A 21,295-nucleotide genomic window follows, 5' to 3' on the forward strand; every position below is an offset into this window, starting at 1 on the left:
CAAAAGCATTTGAACAAGTCCCATAGAGATATTGAGGATCTCTAAACCAAACGTTAAAAATTCCAACATTCATGTCTCTGTCTGTGACTACTGACTAGCTCTGTTTGTTTTAAGTGCCAATATAAAGAGACGTCACCCCTTTTTTGGGGTAGACACTTTCTCCTGAGTCGTCTCTCTTCTTCACAGGGGATAAATAATTATCAGGCCACAAACCTTAAAAAGATTAATAATACTACTTAATTATTAGTACAAGTAATACTATACTTTCCTAAAATCGATCCTTAATTAAAGAGGAAGAAATTTATACGACAACAGAGAGAAATTAAATGGGAAACTGTTTGGCACAGCCCGTAGAGAATCATCCAAGTTCTGTCAAGCTTTCTAGTCCTCCAGCAGGTAAATATATTATATGTACCTTTTTGTTTTGCCCTTTATTGCGTCTCATCAAATTTTATCACGCATTTAATTATTTAATTATGTTATATCTCAACAGTACTTGCGCCAACATGCAAGAAACCACCTAGTACGCATACCATCAGTAGCAGTAGCACCAAAGATAATATCATCGGAGAACTAGAGGAATTAGAAGCGACGACGACGAGTGGGAAGATAGTGACTCCCAATTTGAAAGTGTTCAGTTTAGCTGAACTGAAGAGCGCGACGAGGAATTTTAGACCAGATACGATGTTGGGGGAAGGAGGTTTTGGTAGGGTTTTCAAAGGTTGGATTGATGAGAAAACATTAGCTCCTTCTCGAGTTGGTGTAGGAATGGCTGTTGCTGTCAAAAAATCCAATCCTGATAGCGAGCAAGGTCTCAAGGAATGGCAGGTTAATTAACTTTTCTACCTTTTTATTTCTTGTTCCCTCGATCTCCATGCATTTCTTCTTCAGCAAAAGCATCGCTCTTTCTATTCAATCGATCTCAAGTTATATACATTAACAACGTTAAGAATTTTAATAGTAATGAATTTTTCTTGTGTTGTTATTGCTGGTTGCTTCCTGTTTAGCATTTCTTAAGCCCATGATCTATCGAAAACAGTTTCTCTACCTTCACAAGGTAAGAGTAAGGTCTGTGTACATATTATCTTCCCCAGATCCCACTTATGAGTTTGTTATTGTTATTGTTGTTGGATTATAGCAAGTCATTACAGTTTTCTCGTGTTATCATATTTGATTTGTGTTATGAAGAAATACTTGTTATAAATTGTAACTTATATATTGGTTTCATAGCTACATTTTTACCTGTCCAAAAGGTAGCGGTCTAGCTACCCTGGGCGGATTTTTAGTGTCGGTTACTGGTAAATCCAGATATCTGAATCAGATAGATATAAAACTGCTTTTAATGTACCAATGGGTCAGTATGAATGGAATGTTATGCCATTTGGTTTAAAAAATGCACCTTCAGAATTTCAAAAAATTATGAATGATATTTCCCTTCCTTATACGGATCTCACAATTGTTTATATTGATGATATTCTAGTATTTTCAAAAAATATAGAATCTAAGGCGGAGTTAAAATTTCAAGTTTTTAGGTTCTAAATTTTAGAATGACAACTTCAAATACTAATAACTGGGTCTTAAATTTTATATTTGTAAATTTTTAATAAATTTTTTAACACAAATATACAGTTTGAGCAAAAGTTACTGAATTCGGTCGAACTGGTTACCGAACTTCTAGCTCCGCCTCTGGTGTCACACATGATTTCACGTGAACTCAATATTTGATTTTAAACTCAATTATTATTATATATTAATTTAAAATTATCTTATGAATACATAAACTTCAAATTCTAAAGTTGCCTTTGTGATTGAGTGGTCATGTATTTAAGCAAATTTAGAGCTGAAGATAATATAGCTGATTATTTCAAAGATCCACCTCCACATATATGAACTTTAATTATTTCTATCTCCCTATGAATTTTCAAAGATAATGACTATAAAAGTATATGTGGGGTATATACTGCAGGCAGAAGTAAAGTTTTTGGGAAAATTTAGTCATCCGAATTTAGTAAAACTCATCGGATATTGTTGCTGTGAAGAAAAGGAATTCCTTCTTGTATATGAACACATGCAGAAAGGAAGCTTAGAACGTCACCTTTTCAGAAGTAAGTTCCAAATTATTATTTCATATAAAATCACAGAGTAAAAAAGAAAAAGAAAAAAGAAATAGCTTGCCTTGATTATTTTTGGTTTATTAAAATAGTGAAACACTATCGTGGGATACACGTCTTAAAATAGTGATTGGAGCAGCTAGAGGTCTTACTTTCTTGCACACAACAGAGAAGCAAGTCATCTATCGTGATTTTAAAGCTTCCAACATTTTATTAGATGAGGTTATTTCTCATCTTTTTTACTTTTTCCAATCTGTACTAGACATAAATAACTGCTGATATTTAAATAAAAATGTAATTGCAAATTGTAAATTTGTCTAAGACAGGATTACAATGCGAAGCTTTCTGATTTTGGATTGGCTAAGTTGGGTCCAATAAACGGTAACTCACATGTGAGCACAAGGGTCGTTGGCACTTATGGTTATGCAGCTCCAGAGTACGTGGCCAGTGGTAAGACATCATAACCTCAAATTTAACCGCAGTTTTTTTTAAAAAATAATTATGGTGTCCGAGTCCGTTTTTGCTTTAAACTAATTTCACAATATATCTGCTATGTTTTATGAGTACAAATATCGTAAAATTCTGTCCACCAAAACTTAGAAAATTAATAAGAAATTATCTAATATCTTTTAACTCTATTAAGATCACAGTAATTATTGCTTTCCCCTATGCCTTTTACCTCTGAGGATGTGGGAGCAATTTTAACCACTCTACCAAAATGGCAAAAAGAAAGTCATCTAATTCGACCAATATGTGATAGTTAGGAGTACATAGCTATGTTTTCAATAGCCTGTTTTTTCAAAGTTGAACTGTTTGGCCAAGCTTTTGGAAGAAAAAAAAGTGCTTTTGAGGAGAAGCAGAAATAGTTTTGGAGAAATAGAAAAAAGTAACTTCTTACCAAAAGTACTTTTGGAAAACATATTTTTAAAAAAATTACTTCTCAAAATAAGCTAATTTTTGCAGCTACCAAACAGACTAAGAAAGAAGAAGAGAAGTACCTTCTGTAAATAAATAAAGATGTAAGTACTAATTTACACCTTCATGCTATTGGTCGTCGTAGTTTGAAAATTCAACATGACTACTAATTAACACTCCCCAAAAAATGGAAAGATAATATTGAAACATTCGACAATTGACTTGTATATAACTATTCAAATATAGTGAATTTGATTATTCGAAAAAAAAAAGGAATTTGATGACTTCTCTTTATTAATTTAGGGAGATGAATTAATATTATATGTAAATTAATATTGGCGGGTTAAAGATAGTATACTAGGTTTCTAACGCTGACGTCATCAGCCATCACATTCTCATCTTATAGTCTTTTGTCATTTCTTCAGATGGCCATGGTCCTATTGCTTATTGTCCCTTTCTGTACCTTCTTTTTATTTCATTTTATTGGCATTTTCTTCCTATTCTATTGTACCTTTTAAATCACGGTCTAAAATTTTTTTGTGAGAAAACCGAAAATCTTATGAGAAAAAGTTAGACATGAGTCTAACGTTGTTCGGAGGGGTAATTTCCAAGGGCTGTATTTATATTCTCTATGTGTTGTGATTCTCTTGTGCACGCCCATTAATAAAGGATAGTTTTTAACTATTTTACCCTTATTAAATATTTTCTCAATTTATGTGTCATCTCCATCAATGACATTATCCATATTTTTACTAAATGTGAATGCAATTGATTTGCTTTATAGAATATATGAAGAGACACCTAGGATAAAATTAATTGAACTTGATTGTGATCGACTTCGTCAGATTCTTTTTCATAAACGAACGGCAATTCCAAGTTCAAAGCATTCTGAATTAAAGTGTTTAAGATACAATGTAGGCTTCTTGGTATTTGAATAAAATTATCCATAAATAATGTGTTTTGTAGTCTTCTAAGATAATTAGTTATTAAGGGTAAAAAAAGAAAAATATAATTAATTTTGTTTTGAACTTTTAAAATGACAAATAATTTGAGATAACTACTTTTAGTAACCACGACTCAAGACGGAGGGAGGACTACTTTTTAAAATAAGAATAAAATATAAGCAATAGACAACGGTCATTTTCGTAACTCAGAACTTGTTTAGCCTGACGTTAATGGTCAATTATTTTGGGCAGGACATTTGTACGTGAACAGTGATGTGTACGGGTTTGGAGTGGTTTTGCTGGAGATAATTACGGGCCTTCGGGTACTGGATCTAACCAGGCCCACTGGGCAACTCGATTTAGTAGATTGGGCCAAGCCTTTATTACCTGACAAGAGGAAGCCAAGGAAAATGATGGACTCAAAGATACAAGGACGTTATCCTATTAATGCTGCATTTCAAATAGCCCAACTCATATTACAATGCCTAGACTCTGATCCTAAAAATAGACCATCTATGGGACAAGTTTTAGAGTGTTTTAGAACAATGCAATGCCATCAAGATGAACAAAGCCGGGCATTCCAACGAGCATTGGCAACGTCAGTCAGGCGATCATCGGAACAATAGCTACCAATCTCAGCGAATGCTTCGTCACGTTGAGAAAACCGCTAGCGGCAATGTGATTGGCAGCAGAGCCCATCGTTCTCCGATCAACCGGACCTATTAAAATTTGAAAGGGAGCATAAGAGATGGGGAATGGACTCATCTCAGGGAATCGTATCAAAACATGTACGTGATCCAACAATTCTCTAAGGAGGCCCATTTAGTGGTCCAATTAGACATGTTGACATTTTATAGCGGTATTACAGCTGGATTATCCTGTTTTTTAGCCAAGGAGAGAAATTTAAAAATAGCCACATTTACAACTGGTCATTCAAAAATAGCCACAATTTCAAAAGTAATCGAAATTTTGCCACGTTCATGTAAAGATAAATTTGAGTGAAAACACTGTTCAAACCCTGGAAAATACGCCCGTATATTATGTAAGCACGTGATTTTTGCTTCACGGACAATCGCTCCAAAAGAAAATAAAAATAGTGACAAATGACTTGGCCGTACAATTTTTCGAGTTTTCCGTGACATGTGTTGTTAGTCATTTGTGGGTCTGTCCATTTTGCATTTAATCATTAATCAAACAAAATACAAAAAATATGTATGCATTTCTAGGTTGTGATTTAACCATGTTAAATTTTTCTTATATAGGTGTGTGAATAATTGTGTTAAGTATTGATTAATGGGTATTTCAAATTCATTTTTAATTTAGTTGTATTTCAAAAATTAGAAAACAAAATAAAAAGTGCAAGAAATCGGATTGGGCCCATGATATTTCAAATTCTGAAGGCCCAAAACCAGCCCAAGTCAGCCAACCCAAGACCCATCCACCGGTCGTCAAAACGACGTAGTTCGATACCAGGACTACGTCGTTTCAAGGGCGGCTCATCTCAGCCGTTCCAATCAATCCAATCCAACGGTCCAGGATCACTATCAGTAACCCGTTTCAAAACCCGACCCAGGAACCAATCCGAACCAACCCCCCAACCTAGGCCAAACGGTGTCGTTCCGTTCTAAGTAAAAGATCCTGGCCATCAATCTCGATGCATCCAACGGCCAGGATCTAATTACACTTTACGTATATAAACATAATTCATTACCCAGCCCCCCCCCTATACGAGCACCTACATCCCGTCGTCCCCAAGCTCAAACCCAGACCTCTCATTAGAAACCCTAGCCGCCCCATCTCCCTCGCCATTAAAGCCAGCGGCATGGACGCCGGTGGCCACCTCCTGAACACCCTAGGACCACCTCACTGTCCTAAACATGGATCTGCTATCCATTTGCCTCGAATCACCTTCCTTCGTCTCGAATCTTCATTTGAAGATTTGAGTCGAACTCTGATCTATACCAAACCACCCCATCTTCATACCAGACACTCCCCTTGACCCTCCTCGTGACCAAACCAAACTTGGTTTGGTCCGAATCTACCCACAACTTCTAAAAACCAGATCTGAAAATCCAGACCCTAGAACACATGGACCTGAGGAATCCGGCCAGTCTTGACAGGGGTCTGAGGTCTAATAGACCTTAACCAAGGTGTTCTCATGTGAGAACACCCTGGTTAAAGTTTGTTCGGCTTCAAATGGTCAAAGTTGAGTCAGTTTTGGGTCAGTTTGGTTTAAACATTTTTCGGTAAGTTTTTCTTTTCCTTTTTTGTTTATTCAACTGCCAATTAAGTCGTTAGCATGCTTTGTTGTATTTGTTTGTTATTTTCTGATAGTTTTCTTAATTTCTTCCATCTCTGTCAAAGACCTTTTTATTTGGTCGATTGTTTTCTGTGTATGATTTGAATGTATCCTGTGATAAGCATGTCCGATTAGGATAGTCGTCGCATAAATAACTTATATAGGTTCCCAGTGATCGACCAAAGTTGTCTGAAGCCCTTTAGGTCCATGTATGTGTTTGTTTATTTGAACGACTGATTATTACCTGTTATAATTAGTACAGTCGACTCGATAAACGTCATCGATTAGTTCTCTATAACTAATGGATCAAATAAGCTAATAATTTCACATGACTAAATGAACCATGTCACTGACTGAATGCTCGACATTGCCTGAGAGTAGCCTATAAACTGCATTACAAAACAGCTAAAAGATTCAGTCTAGGGCAGCTTCGATTTTAAATTTTTCAGAAGTCCAAAATAACCCATTATTGCAGAGGGTCAAGACAGTGATAACCAGGGTTCAACAGGGGTAGTCTGGGGTTTGAAAAGAACAAAAATGATTAGTTTAAATGAGCTGACAAGTAGGGTACTAATTTGGGATTAAACTAATACCAGTGGGGGACAAGACACAAGAGTATGGGGTTTAAAATGAATACTAAAATGAGCCCATAACTCTTGATTAAAGAATAAACCAGGCGTGGGGAACCAATGGCTGGCATCAAAAGATGTTTAAGCATGGGTTTAATGGGTATGGGCAGTCTGCAAGTGGGAGGATCCAGGCAGCTTAGCTGCACTGGGTCGTTTGGCTTATAAATAGGCCATTAGAGAACTTAAAAGGGGCTGGACTTTTTAGTCTTCAGAAAAGAGAAAACAAAGTGAAAATTTTCAGAATACTTTAACTAAACACTGCCCAAAACTGCACAAGGAACTAAGTTGGTTGAGCTGTTCTGGCCAAGTCAGTTATTCTAACTAGGGTCATTACTGTTCCGTTAAGAGAAGGCTGTGTGTTTTCTGCTGTGATTGCTACTGCACTGAGTTTTCTGTGTGCTGTGGATTGAGTTTTAGCCTTCTTGATTGTGGGAATTGTACTGGGTATTTGCTGAGCTTTGTGGTTATTGGGTCTTCTATTGCTGTTACATTTGGTATCTTGGGTTTTCGGTTGGTTCATTGCTCTTTTTCTGGGATTTGTCTGTCTGATGCTCAAGCACCTGTGGGCTACATAGTTGCTGCTGGTTGTGTTGCTGTGTTGTTGCTATCTGTTGTTGTTGTTGGTTACTTGTTGCTGATACTCTTTCTCTTCCTTTGCTTATTGTGCAAACATCCAGGCACACGACTAATACTGTCAATGTAACTTGAAGTTGAGTATGAATGCAAAGAGAGAAGAATTGAAGATTGTTTACTTTAAGCATAGACTGTTATATTGAATATCATGTAATGCATGATAGTTTACATTTTGTTTGGATACTGAAGGTAACTTGCACGCCTAGTAAATATCAATGTATGAGGATTGAATGTTAGTTGTATATGTATGCTGTTAGATAAATATTCCTAATGCAGTAGGTTGTATCCCAGACTTAGGTTTAAATTGTGTAACATACTCTTTAATGTAGGCCAAGCATGTAAACTATCCACTACTAGTATAGTTCTTCCCCTTCCGATAAATTGGCTCATATAACTGTTTAAACCATACTTTAAGACATAGAACACAGAGCTTGCAATCTCAACCTCACAAAGGTTGAGCCCAAGTCGAGCAAATCAAGCAGGCTCCCAGCGAAAAATAGTGGCCTAGGCCCAACCGCTACTGCTGGGTTTGGGATTTGGGCCCTTAATATTCGTTTGGCTGATTGTGTACGTGGTCGTGCTTCTGATTTTGCGCAAGTACTCAGAATTCTATTATAGATAACTTGCAAGCATGTAATTAATTAGGACTATCTACTGTTTTCGATTAGTAGAGACAAACGCGACAAGAAACGTAGTTGCTATAGGATACCCTTTTAAAATAAGAATGAGATGAGCCTCGACAAATAAATAAAAACGCGCAAGCTGCGGGGCCCTCGTTAAATGTATATTATCGAAGCATTCAGTTTCCAGGATGGGTCGTTTAGCAAATCTCACGGCCCTCCCAGAATAATAACGCGATAGTCTCTTTAAGCGCGTACTTAATAATGTTATCTCCTTAAACTCGGGTGCACATTTATGTGACCCAAATCCGAATCTCAACGGAATCGAAATGTGTCTCTAACCACGGGTACATTGATTGTAGCGTGGTCTGAGATGCATTTCCATGACGTTGCAAATTCTTTTCATAAGGAATGAGACGAGCCTCGACAAACAAAGATGTACAAAGTGCGGGGCCCTCTAAATGCATATGTATAAAAATACTTAGAATTCGGAACACGCCGTTTAGCGAATTTCATGGCTTTCCCCAAAAATAACAATACGCTAGTTGCTTTAAGCGCGCCTTTAATAGTTTATTTTCCTTAACTCGGGTGTACATTTATGTGACCCGAATCCAAATCTCAACCGAGTCGAGATATGTCAACAATCACGTGTACATTGATGTAACGTGATTCGAGGTATGTTTCCACGACGTTGCAATTCCTTGTAAAATAATAATAATTATGAAAGCGGTTAAAAGATAAAATTTGCACACAAGTTCATATTTGTATAAAATCAGATAATTAAGCCGAATATAACAGTTGAGCGACCGTGCTAGAACCACGGAACTCGGGAATGCCTAACACCTTCTCCCGGGTTAACAGAATTCCTTATCCGGATTTCTGGTACGCAGACCGTAATATAGAGTCATTCTTTTCCTCGATTCGGGATTAAAATTGGTGACTTGGGACACCCTAAATCTCCCAAGTGGCGACTCTGAAATAATTAAACCAATCCCGTTTCGATTGTCCTTTAATTGGAAGAAACTCCCTTGCGCCCTAGCGGGTGCGGAAAAAGGAGGTGTGACATATTATACTGGAGTTCCAGCATAAGTATGCTTGAACTCCAGCATATTATACGAGAGTTCCAGCATAGTTATCCTGGAACTCCCGTATAATATGCTGGAGTTCAAGCATAAGTATACTAGAACTCCAGTATAATATACGGGAGTTCCAGCAAGTATAAATGTCCAGTATAATATACTGGAGTTCCAGCATAAGTATGCTTGAACTCCAGCATATTATACGGGAGTTCCAACATAGTTATCCTGGAACTCCCATATAATATGTTGGAGTTCAAGCATAAGTACACTAGAACTCCAGTATAATATACGGGAGTTCCAGCAAGTATAAATGTATTATACTGGAGTTTAGAGCACTTGTGCTCCAGTCTCCCGTATATTATACATGAGTCAGCAAAGTGTACCGGTCCAGCATAATATGCTGGAGTTCGTACACAGATGCACCCGAACTCTCGTATATTATACGGGACCGGTCTCTGTTGTAGCAAATAGTGGCTATTTTTCATTGACTTCGTAAACGGTGGCTATTTTTGACTGACCAGTTTGAAAACTGGCTATACCGTGCTATTTTGACAATTTTTGCTAATGTATTCATGAATACAGTAGCTCGAATATATCGAATATATTACCATTGCAATTGAAAGGTAGCTATGTAAAGTAAGAGAAATTTTATTTTGAGTGAGATATGCCATGTAATAGTTGAGTGAGGGCAGTGATTACTTGCCAAGTGGCACCGGTGGGGCCCACACTTAATGAAAAATCCCTTCTCTCCCCATTCAACTTTACCGTTCCCCGGACCAATCCCGAGTCCCTCTCTTTCTTCCACTTTCTTCTTTTTCCTCCATAATTTTTAAAGTTGACTAGGATTTCTTTTTTAATATGTTACTTTAATTTATATGATATATAAGTAATTATGTAAAAAAAATACTAAACTACTAGTTTAAAAGAGAGAAAACATCACATTAAAGCTAATGTGTGAATAATTTAATAAACTTAAATTCTTTAAAATTGTGAAAGTTTTATTATAAAATAGACGGAAATGTGAAATATTTTGGGCCAAATTTCTGTTCAATTATTTGAAAAAAGTTTAGCCAAAAAAAAATTGACGTTATTTTTCTTCCAAATGATGTTTGTAGCAGAATGTTTCCAGTTTGTAGTAAAAATAAAAATAAAAACCAAAAAAAATGTTAAGAGGAAAAAGATAAAAAGGGAAAAGAATGGGGAAAAACAAGACCCCTCTTCTTTGTATCTGGTCTCATTATCGACAAGAAAAGACCCAATTTTATTGGAGCCCTAAATTTTCTCTTCTCTTCAACTCACTCTTCTTTGTATGATTGATGAATATTAAGTGGTTTTTTATGACACTTTTTTTTTTCTTGTGAGATTTTTTTGATAGGCTAACGCTTTATGCTATGAAGTTATTGAGGAAGAAGAAGAAAGTGGAAGAGAGAGAGAGTGTGTGTGTGTGGGGGGGGTGATCTGGGGAACAGTAAAGTTGAATGGGGAGAGAGGGGGATTTTTCATTAAATGTGGGCCCCATAGGTGCATTTGGCAAGCAACCACTGCCCTCACTCAACTATTACATGGTATATCTCACTCAAAATAAAATTTCTCGTAAAGTAATTATGTATATGGTAGTTGTAGGAAGTTAATAGCCACTAAACAATAGCAATTTTCGAAAGTTCCTCTAAAGGAAATGGTGAGTAAGCTTAGAAATTATACAAGGAGATGTAATTGTATGTAATACTTCAAAAAATTTCGGATTAAATGATAGGGTTGTTGTCTATTATCTTGCATGATTCTATTTAGGTTCTTTTTTTTTTCAGGTTCCAATTCATTTGCTTTTAATTGATGGTGTTTAGAAACTAATATATTTTTGCCGAAAAACTATTTTAACTTTTGAAAATAGAAATCAACTAAACTCAAAAAAACTACAATTAAATTATTTAATTTCTAGAAACAATTGAATCTAATCACAAAATTATTTTTAAATTACTCTTCCAAATATATTTTCGAAATCAATTCTTTCAAAACCTAAATTAAAATGAAAAAAGCAAACATAGAATTAAGTAAAGATTTGATTTTAGACTCCTAATCTGCACAATCATGGATAATTAGCTTCGTGGTGCCATTGTCAATTGCTCAAACTTATATTGACAATAGGTTTTAGTGCACACGAATTGTTAGTATATATAGAAGTTACAATACAAAAATGACCATTTGCATCTCAATATTTACTCCTTTTCCAGCACATATGTATAAAGAAAAGGGAAATTACCAGTTGTCACACCTCCTTGTTTACCTACACCCCCGAGAAGAGGGTATATAGGAGTTTTTCCAATTAAAGGACAATTGAAATGTGATTTATTGTTAAAAAATTCAGAGTCACCACTTGGGAGATTTATGGTATCCCAAGTCACCGGTTGAATCCCGAATCGAGGAAAGGATTGACTCTGTTTAACAGTCCGCGAACCAGAAATCCGAGTAAGGAATTCTGTTAACCCGGGAGAAGGTGTTAGGTATTTCCGAGTTCCGTGGTTCTAGCACGGTCGCTTAACTGTTATATTCGGCTTAATTATCTAATTTAAACATTTTGAACCTATGTACAAGTTTTACTTTAAAACCGCTTTTAATTGATTTTGAAGAAGATTGAACGTCGTTTAAAACGTGCATTTGGATCGCGCCACATGAAATACACCCGCAGTCCGGAACACATTTTATTCAACGTTCTAAGATTTGATTTGGGTCACATGAAATGCACACCCGAGTTTAAGAAGGTAATATTATTAAAATACGCGCCTAAAGTAACTAGCGCATTTTAAAATTTGCGAGGGCCAGGAAAATTTCAACTAAATGGCATACCTCGATTTCTAAGTATTAAAATGTTAACTAAGCGAGAACCATAAGTTATACATTTGGCTAATCGGCGTGTCTCAACCCATTTTTAAAAGGGTCTAGTTAGTCAACTAAAAGTCTGAGGTGATTTGAATTCCATCAAACAAGGGTCTTAACCTTTACGGATCAACAAAGTGCAACAGTGTTTCGCTAATATAAGATTCAATCAACAGCAGGCCTAAATCAACAACAAACCCAAATCGCAAATGAAACAGGGGTCTTGAGCGCAATTTATAGCGCATCCAAAGACATTAGGCCAACGCTAATGGCCCAACTGCAGATTCCAACGCCAAATCACACGTAAGGACTCAGAATTATACACATTTATTGAATGCCGATCATAAAATTACGTTGAGCACGTGACTAACTAACATCTTTGCTTCTTTAATTATTTAAACATAAAGCAACTGAATTTATAACTCTAATCTTGCCTGCACCTTAGACCCACGCTTGCCTTGGGCTCACGAGACCACATCACAAGGAAAATGAGCTTTGGGCCCAAACGAGCCCAAGCCAGATCTCAAGGTCAACTGCTGGAGGCTTTAAGACTCGATATCGAGTCTCCTTAGAAACAAATAACGTATGTATAATCTTCCTTCCTAACAATAAACATGCCTCAACCTGCAAAGCTTGAGATGTATAGCTAACTAGAGAAAACTGAGCAACATGCTCTCAATTCAACAACATTGACCTCAGCAAACCACAATAAACCTGTAACATATTCGACGTTACTAAAATTTCTTTGCAGTAGTTCTCTACTGCTCATACATATGATCAGGGACCTTCAAATATTTAATCCAAGGTAGTGGAGGGGAAGCATTTACATAACACCATAAAAGAATCTAAAAAGTAATAACGAGAAACTAAATAACTTATGTGAGCCTAGAAGGAACAAGAAGACAAAATGTAATAGGCTTCCAAGATGGTCACGCAACAGAGAAGGTCAACAGTTAGTTTCTTCTACTCAAACTACATGAATCCAACACAAATAGCCATAACAGGCTTCATTTCCATTCAGAGTTTGAGGGAAATACCTGGAAATAAGACAGAAATCAAAATAGCGAAGAATCAGTAGCTAGCAGCAAGCAGCACAGAACAGATTGGAGTACCAATCAGTAAAATCCCAACTCAACATAGGTTGACACACAACCAACCCCAGGACCCAACCTTGAACTAGTTTCCAAACCCAAATCAATTCACACTCGACCTCGGATACACTAAAATGCTTCGAAACTTTGAAAAACCTTCAGAAACCCAAACAAAAGATCAATGGAACAGTGAAAGCTTCAAACAAACTAAACCCCAAAGCTTTTCCAGCACAAGGTCAAGCCATTTACATTCAAAAAGTTCCAGAAATTGCTTTGAAATCTAAGAACAGCTTAAGATTTTTTGACAGAATTCCAATGGAATAGTATTTTCTTGTAAATTTTAGTTGTCCGATGTATTTCTGATTTTTCAGCTCTTGGGTCTGCCTTGAAAGGCAACAAATGATGCCTTTATAGGCAAGAAAGTAGGGCAGCCTCAACTTTTAGTTTTTTGCACTTTGCCCCTTTGTCAATTTTCGTTCTAGCTGAAAAACCCCTAGCCAAAAATCAAGTTTTGCAAAGTAGTCCCCTCCCCAGCTTCCTAGAAGCTTCCCAAACAGTTACACAAAGATTCCCTAGGCCAATTCCCTAGACTACCCCTCGAACACTGATTATTTACTCTAGGAACCCAACCTAGCAGAACTCCTGTTGATACTAGACAGACCGAATGGGCCATGGGTCAATTTGGCCCAACTGTTCAACCCCAAATGAACCGGAATAGACCCAAAACCCAACCCTCAAGGTCAAAGATCTATTCGGCCCAACTAGCAGTTATCTGATTACCAAATAACACAGAACCATTAAAACTTTAGCCTAAATGGTTTACTAACTAAACTTAACTAAACTAACAATTTTAAAACTTAACCTAACAAGACTCCAATTACTCATGCATGAATGAATAGACTCCGGAACAAATGAAGAATGATTCGTGAAGAGGAGAAGAAACAGAAAATTTATAAACAAACGAAGGACAGATTGAACCAAAAGAAGAAAAGAAGAATACCTAAGAAAAGTTCAGAAAATGAAAAGGGGAGCCTGGGTCTTCAGATCCTCGGATTTTTCGGCCAAATCTGATGTTAATCGTGCACTCTTACGAAGAGCACACGAATAAAATCGGATTCGGCACGAAATTTTGCCAAAACTTGACTTGGGATTTCTGGGGTTCGTTTCTGATCTAAGATTCGAGGAACTAGGGCAATATTCGAGGCTAATGGAGTATGGATTTGGAAAGAGGGGAGTGAGGAGGCTATAGGGTGTGATTTTAGTGGTGTTTGGAGGTGGCGCCGCCACCGGAGGCCGGGGATTTGGGGGCGTCTTAGCTAGGGTTTCGGGGGTGTTTCTGATGAGGGTGGTGAGCAGCAGGGGATTCTGGGGGGAGAGGGTTGTTCGAACACTTAAATACACCTGGAGCTTCAGTTCTGAGCCGTTTGATCAAGGGAAGATCAACGACTCAGATCAATACTTATCGAAACAACGCCATTTGGCTTTGGGGGGGAGAACCGACCGGGTCAAGGCGTGGGTTTGGGCCAGGTACTGGGTAATTTCGTTTGGGATGGAGACAATTAAATGGGTTTTAGCCCAGATTTGGATTTTCTTTCACTTCTTTCTTTTTCTTTTTTCAATTTCAAAATTCTTTTCTTTTCAAAATTAAAATAAAACCTAAATTAATAGTAATAAATTTTTAAACTAAATTAACCTACCCAATTAGATTAATCACTCATCATGGTATTTACAATACTTAATTAAATCCTAAATTTAAAGAAAACTATACAATTCAATATTTAAGGTTAAAATTCTAAATTTAAAGATTAATCACTCATCATGGTATTTACAATACTTAATTAAATCCTAAATTTAAAGAAAACTATACAATTCAAAATTAAAAAGTAAAAATGCAAAGATGATTTTTTTTATGATTTTCATTTTTTATAAACAAACTAGTTTACTAATTAATCTAAAAATATAAAATTAAATCCTACATGCAAATGCAACATATTTTTTGTATTTTTCATGAATTAAATAAAATACACGTGCACAGACAAATGCAAGTAATTAACAGAAAATGCCACGAAATCCAACAAAATTGCAAACACTGAAAGAAATTATTTTGTTTTGAATTTCTTGGAGTAATACATATAGGGCAAAAATCACTTGCTCACAGCTGCCCCTTTGCCCGAAAACACGAAGAGTTTTCGTGCAAAGATAAGTGAGCAGATACGAGCGATTTTTGCCCGTTTGAATACTCCGTGGGAGGCATTTTTTGAAAGAGTTGACCGCACCCTGCTTCCGAGGTTGCCTACATATCCTTGGCTAAAAAAGAATCAGGTCAGTGTAGTTCAGGAATGTCTGGTAGCTGGGACTACCATGGAGCTGTGATTTCACTGTTGCTGCTGCTGCTCACTGAATCCCTTATTACACCATGTCAAAAATAAAAAGAAGCTAGACTAGACTATGACCTATGCTTTACAAAATCCTATATAGATCTTCAAACTTGATATTGTGTTTCTTGTTGCCTTGTTGCCGTGTATTCTCTCGGTAAAATGCCTTCGTTGCCGCCTTGAATAGTAAACTGAGATGTTTCCCTTTCTCCAGGTGGATGCCTGACTGCTGAACTTAATATGCAATCCCATGCTATCCAGGCGGGTTCCTGACTTCGAAACGTGAATATATTCCCCTGCTATTCAGGCGGGTTCCTGACTTCAAAACGTGAGTGTATTCCCATGCTATCCAGGCGGGCTCCTGACTTCAACTTGAAAGTACTCCCTGCTCTCCAGGCAGGTTCCTGACTTCAAAATAGACAAAACAACGAGTTTGAACGCTAGAACTTAAATTGCACTCCCTTGTTCTCCAGGCGGGCTCCTGACTGCTACGTTTGAAAGTATTCCCTGCACTCCAGGCGGGCTCCTGATTGCTGCATTTGAAAGTATTCCTTGCTCTCCAAGCGGCCTCCTAACTTTAACCTGAAATGTATTCCCTGCTCTCCAGGCGGGCTCCTGACTTCAAAATAAACAAAGCAAAGAATTTGAAAACTAAAACTTAAATTGTACTCCTTGTTCTCTAGGCGGGCTCCTGACTGCTGCATTAGAAAGTATTCCCTGCTCTCCAGGCGGGCTCCTGACTGCTGCATTTGAAAGTATTCCCTACTCTCCAGGCGGGCCCCTGACTTCAAAATAGATAAAACAAAGAATTTGAAAGCTAAAACTTAAATTGTACTCTCTTGTTCTCCATGTGGGTTCCTGACTGCTGACTTGAAATGTATTCCCTGCTCTTCAGGCGGGCTCCTGACTTCAAAATAAGCAAAGCGAAGAATTTGAAAGCTAAAACTTAAATGGTACTCCCTTGTTCTCCAGGCGGTCTCCTGACTTCAACTCGAAATGTATTCCCTGCTCTCCAGGCAGACTCCTGACTTCAACTTGAGATGTATTCTCCCTGTTCTCCAAGCGGGTACCTGATTTCAACAAAATAGACAAAAACAAAGAACATTTTCTGCCCCAGTTTGGTAACTGGGCACATATATGAGTGTTAAACTGAATCATATTACCAAATATTGCTAAGAATTTGAAAGTTAGGTCTCATTATTCAGGAGGGTCCTGACAACTCTTAACTAAACGACAACTTTAAATCTAAGCTATATCTTCTACAGGTGTGACTTTTGCTAAGTCTTGCTATCTACGAGGATCTTTAAACTACTCCCCATTATCCAGGAGGGTCCTGAAAATCAAAGGTCAAATTTTATCTTAAGAGTGACAACTTTTATGGCTGAATTATACTACCCTTACAACAGAATTTACGCTAAATGTTATCTAATCGAAATCTTAAAGCTAAGTCCAATTATTCAGGAGGGTCCTGGAAACTCCTAATTGAATCCTATCTCGAACATGCAAAACTTCTAAGCTAACTTATATTCTTTGGGATACATTTATGCTATATTATGCTATTTCTGAACTTTAAACTAGGTCCCATTTTCCATGAGGGTCCTGAAAATAAAAAAATAAAAAAATCAAACCTGTTTGGTGACTGCCTTTCTCCACAGAGAGTTCCTCTGAAACAAACGAGATTTCTGCCCCTGTTTCAATCAAAGAAAATTTGTCAGTTTAAAATGGTGGTTAGCTGATGGCATTTTTGCTGAAGATCTTTCCGCTGCATTGTTTTGTTCTGACTGGCTTCCCCGAACTGGCCTTGAACCATTTTGACTTTCTGACTGACTTTCAAACCCCACGACCTTGACGAACCGAGTATTCTATACCCTTGCTGTTGTTTTTCCTCTGACCCCTTTATCTGAACTTTTGCATCCCCCATGACATTACCAATCCATTCCACCGATGAAACTTCTGGTGATTCCTTGTACCTCCCCTCTTACATCATGTCATCCTTTAGTATGCTCCGACCACGACGTGCTTTGCAATTTTGGAAGTTGGTAGTGAGCTTTGACTTGCTTTGAACAAAACTAACATTGAAACATCTTAGAAAAATGAAATGCAATGACTTTGAGGGTTAAGGATAAGAAGAATCCAAAACCAGATAACTTCTACAAAAGGAAAAAGAAAAAGAAACTTATCTGAGTGGAATAGCTGGTACCAATAATCATGACATGCATTTCGGATTAATCGGCCCAATCTGTCCGACCAATCAATTTTCTGCTGCCGTACATGTTGCCTCAGAATTTCCATGCTCTGATTACTTCACCCAAACCTTGACCTTGTTCATCCTGCGGTGCCTTGAAAGGTTTTCACCAGCAGACCTCTTTCATTCGTTCATCTCTCAACTCACTTTCGCCTTACGGTGCCCGTGAGAGTTTTCTCCAATAAGATTCTCTCATTCTTTGCTTTATCTCAGCTCCCGTCGCCTCATGGTGCCCGCGAGGGTTTTCACCAATAAGACTCTCTCATTTTTTATTTCTCTCAACTCCCGTCGCCTTACGGTGCCTGTGAAGGTTTTCACCAATAAGACTCTCTCATTTTTATTTTTTCTGCTTGAACCAGAGTGTTGCCCCTGACATGAATTACCTTTACCTGCTTGACTTGGCATTTCTCAAAGACTGATCAGAAGGTCTTTCTTTGGACCGTAATGTGGGCTTTTGGACAGGGCTAGAAAGAAAGGGTATAAAAGGCTCAAAACAATTCAAATGGGTTAGAATTACAACTTTCGGAATCAGGTTTCTCACAACAACCACAACTTCTGCCCCAGTTTCTTGCTTGGGGGCTTTTGGATTTTTGTTTTGATGAGACCGAACCGTGAGACTGCCTACGTATCCTTAAAAGGAATCAGGCCGAACGTAGTTCATGTTATAGAAATTACTTCGTTATTGTGATTTTTCTTTTCTCTCTTTCTTTTCTTTCTCTCTCTTTTTTCTTTTGTTATTCTTCTTTTCTTCCCTTTTTTTTCTTTTTCTTTTTTTTTTTCTCTTTTTGCTTTTCTCTTTTCTTTTCTTTTCTTTCTCTTTCTTCTCTCTTTTCATTTTTCTTCTCCTTTTCCTTTCTTGTTCATTCTTTCTTTTTTTTCTTTTCACTTACTTATCCTCCGCACTTACGTTTCTGAATTGTGCCGTTGATACCGAAAGAGGGGTATGAAAAAAAATAAATAAGGCTCAAAAGGGGTGATAAGGGATAAAGTGTTTAGATAGCAGAACAAAACACCTTCGTCATTTCAATATTCAAAATATGGCAAATACAAACAAGTACAATCAAACAAAGAAATCATACATAGTATCTCTTGACTGCATCAGAATTGATAGCCATTTCTACAGATTTGCCTTCTATATCTGTCAATTACAATGCGCCATTAGACAATACTCTGGATACAACAAATGGCCCCTGCCAGTTTGGGGCGAACTTTCCTTTTGCTTCAGCCTGATGAGGCAAGATAAGTTTCAACACTAACTGACCCACTTCGAACTTCCGTGGACGTACCTTCTTGTTATATGCTCTCGCCATTCTCTGTTGGTACAATTGGCCATGACATACTGCCGCCAATCTCTTTTCGTCAATCAGACTTAATTGTTCCAAGTGGGTTTTGACCCATTCAACGTCATCAATTTCTGCCTCAGCGGCAATCCGAAGGGATGGAATTTCAATTTCTGCGGGTATTACTGCCTCCGTTCCATACACCAACAAATAAGGAGTGGCCCCTACTGAAGTACGAACAGTAGTGCGATAACCAGCAATGCAAACGGCAGCTTTTCATGCCACTATCTAGAACCCTCCACCATTTTTCGAAGTATCTTCTTTATATTCTTGTTGGCTGCCTCGACTGCTCCATTCGCCTTAGGGCGATATGGGGTGGAATTGCGATGTATAATCTTAAACTGCTGACATGTCTCTGTCATCAGATGACTGTTGAGATTAGCGCCATTGTCCGTGATGATTACCTTCAGAATCCCAAACCGATAGATGATATTTGAATTCACAAAATCGACCACTGCTTTCTTGGTCACGGATTTGAAAGTTTTCGCTTCAACCCACTTGGTGAAATAATCAATGGCTACCAGAATAAATCTATGTCCGTTTGATACTGCTGGCTCAATTGGCCCAATGACATCCATGCCCCAAGCAACAAAGGGCCATGGTGACGACATTGTATGCAATTCAGATGGTGAAGAATGAATCAAATCCCCGTGCACCTGACACTGATGACACTTGCGCACGAAACTGATGCAGTCCCGCTCCATAGTGAGCCAATAATAACCTGCTCGGAGAATCTTCTTTGCCAGAACGTACCCACTCATATGCGGTCCACAAACTCTGGAGTGTACCTCAGTTATGATAGTTGTGGCCTGTCTAGCATCTATGCATCTTAGCAATCTCAGGTTTGTAGTTCTTTTGTACAATACCCCTCCACTGAATAAAAATCCACTCGCCAATCGTCGAATTGTTCTTTTCTGATCACCTGTGGCCTGTATCGGATACACCCCCATCCTGATGTATTCCTTGATATCATAGAACCATGGCTCCCCATCAAGTTCTTCTTCCACCATATTACAGTAAGCATGCTGGTCACGGACCTGAATCTACAAAGGGTCCACATAAGCCTTATCTGGATGATGTAACATTAACGCCAGAGTAGCCAAAGCATCAGCAACTTCATTATGGATCCTTGGGATATGCTTGAATTCTATCGACTGAAACCGTTGGCAAAGATCATGCAAACATTATTTGTACGGTATGAGTTTCAAATCTCATGTTTCCCATTCTCCTTGAATTTGGTGCACCAGGAGGTCTGAGTCGCCCAAGACCAAGACTTCCTGGACACCCATATCCACAGCTAACCTCAAACCCAGAATGCATGCCTCGTACTCAGCCATGTTGTTGGTACAGTAAAAACGAAACTAAGCCGTAACAGGGTAGTGTTGCCCTATTTCAGCAATAATTACCGCTCATATTCCCATACCCTTCATGTTTGCAGCCCCATCAAAGAAAAGTTTCCATCCCGGCTTCTCAACTTGTTCCAACTCATCAACATGCATCACCTCTTCATCAGGGAAATAAGTTTTCAAAGGTTCATAATCTTCATCAATTGGATTCTCGACCAAATGGTCTGCCAAGGCTTTCAAATGCAGTCCGAGTCACGTAGACAATGTCAAACTCTATGAGCAGGATCTGCCACTTTGCAAGCCTCCCTGTGGGCATAGGCTTCTGAAAGATATACTTTAATGGATCCAAGCGAGATATAAGGTAAGTAGTATAAGATGACAAATAGTGTTTCAGCTTCTGTGCCACCCAAGTTAGGGTGCAACATGTCCTCTCCAGATGAGCATACTTAACCTCGTAGGATGTGAACTTCTTGTTGAGGTAATAGATGGTCTGCTCCTTCCTGCCAGTGATATCATGTTGACCCAATACACAACCGAATGAATTATCCAAAACCGTCAAATATAGAATCAAAGGTCGCCCTGGTTCTGGCTGGACCAACACAGGTGGATTTGACAAATACCCCTTTATTTTATCAAACGCCTCCTGACATTCATCTGTCCACTTGACCGCAACATCTTTCTTTAACAGTTTGAAGATAGGCTCACAAGTTGTCGTGAGCTGAAAGATGAACCTGCTGATATAATTCAATCTCCCCAACAAACTCATCACCTCGGTCTTGTTCCTCGGAGGTGGCAAT

General features: G+C 38.0%; 1 protein-coding gene across 1 annotated transcript; it reads left to right on the forward strand.

Moving 5' to 3' along the window:
* Positions 1-319: 319 nt before the first annotated feature.
* LOC104216332 (probable serine/threonine-protein kinase PIX13) lies at positions 320-4,874 on the forward strand. The gene is made up of 6 exons (XM_009766350.2): positions 320-396; positions 494-828; positions 1,967-2,109; positions 2,204-2,333; positions 2,438-2,561; positions 4,223-4,874. The coding sequence occupies exons 1-6, from the start codon at positions 327-329 to the stop codon at positions 4,594-4,596; spliced, it is 1,176 nt and encodes a 391-aa protein (XP_009764652.1). The 5' UTR covers positions 320-326; the 3' UTR covers positions 4,597-4,874.
* Positions 4,875-21,295: the final 16,421 nt, after the last annotated feature.

Source organism: Nicotiana sylvestris, chromosome 8 (assembly GCF_000393655.2).
Source record: "Nicotiana sylvestris chromosome 8, ASM39365v2, whole genome shotgun sequence".
NCBI lineage: Eukaryota > Viridiplantae > Streptophyta > Magnoliopsida > Solanales > Solanaceae > Nicotiana > Nicotiana sylvestris.

Excerpts from the sequence above, each read along its gene's own strand:
- LOC104216332 (XM_009766350.2), top strand. The coding sequence starts at position 327 with ATGGGAAACTGTTTGGCACAGCCCGTAGAGAATCATCCAAGTTCTGTC. Across the intron at positions 829-1,966 it reads AAGGTCTCAAGGAATGGCAG|GCAGAAGTAAAGTTTTTGGG; the intron begins GTTAATTAACTT and ends TATATACTGCAG. Across the intron at positions 2,562-4,222 it reads TCCAGAGTACGTGGCCAGTG|GACATTTGTACGTGAACAGT; the intron begins GTAAGACATCAT and ends TATTTTGGGCAG.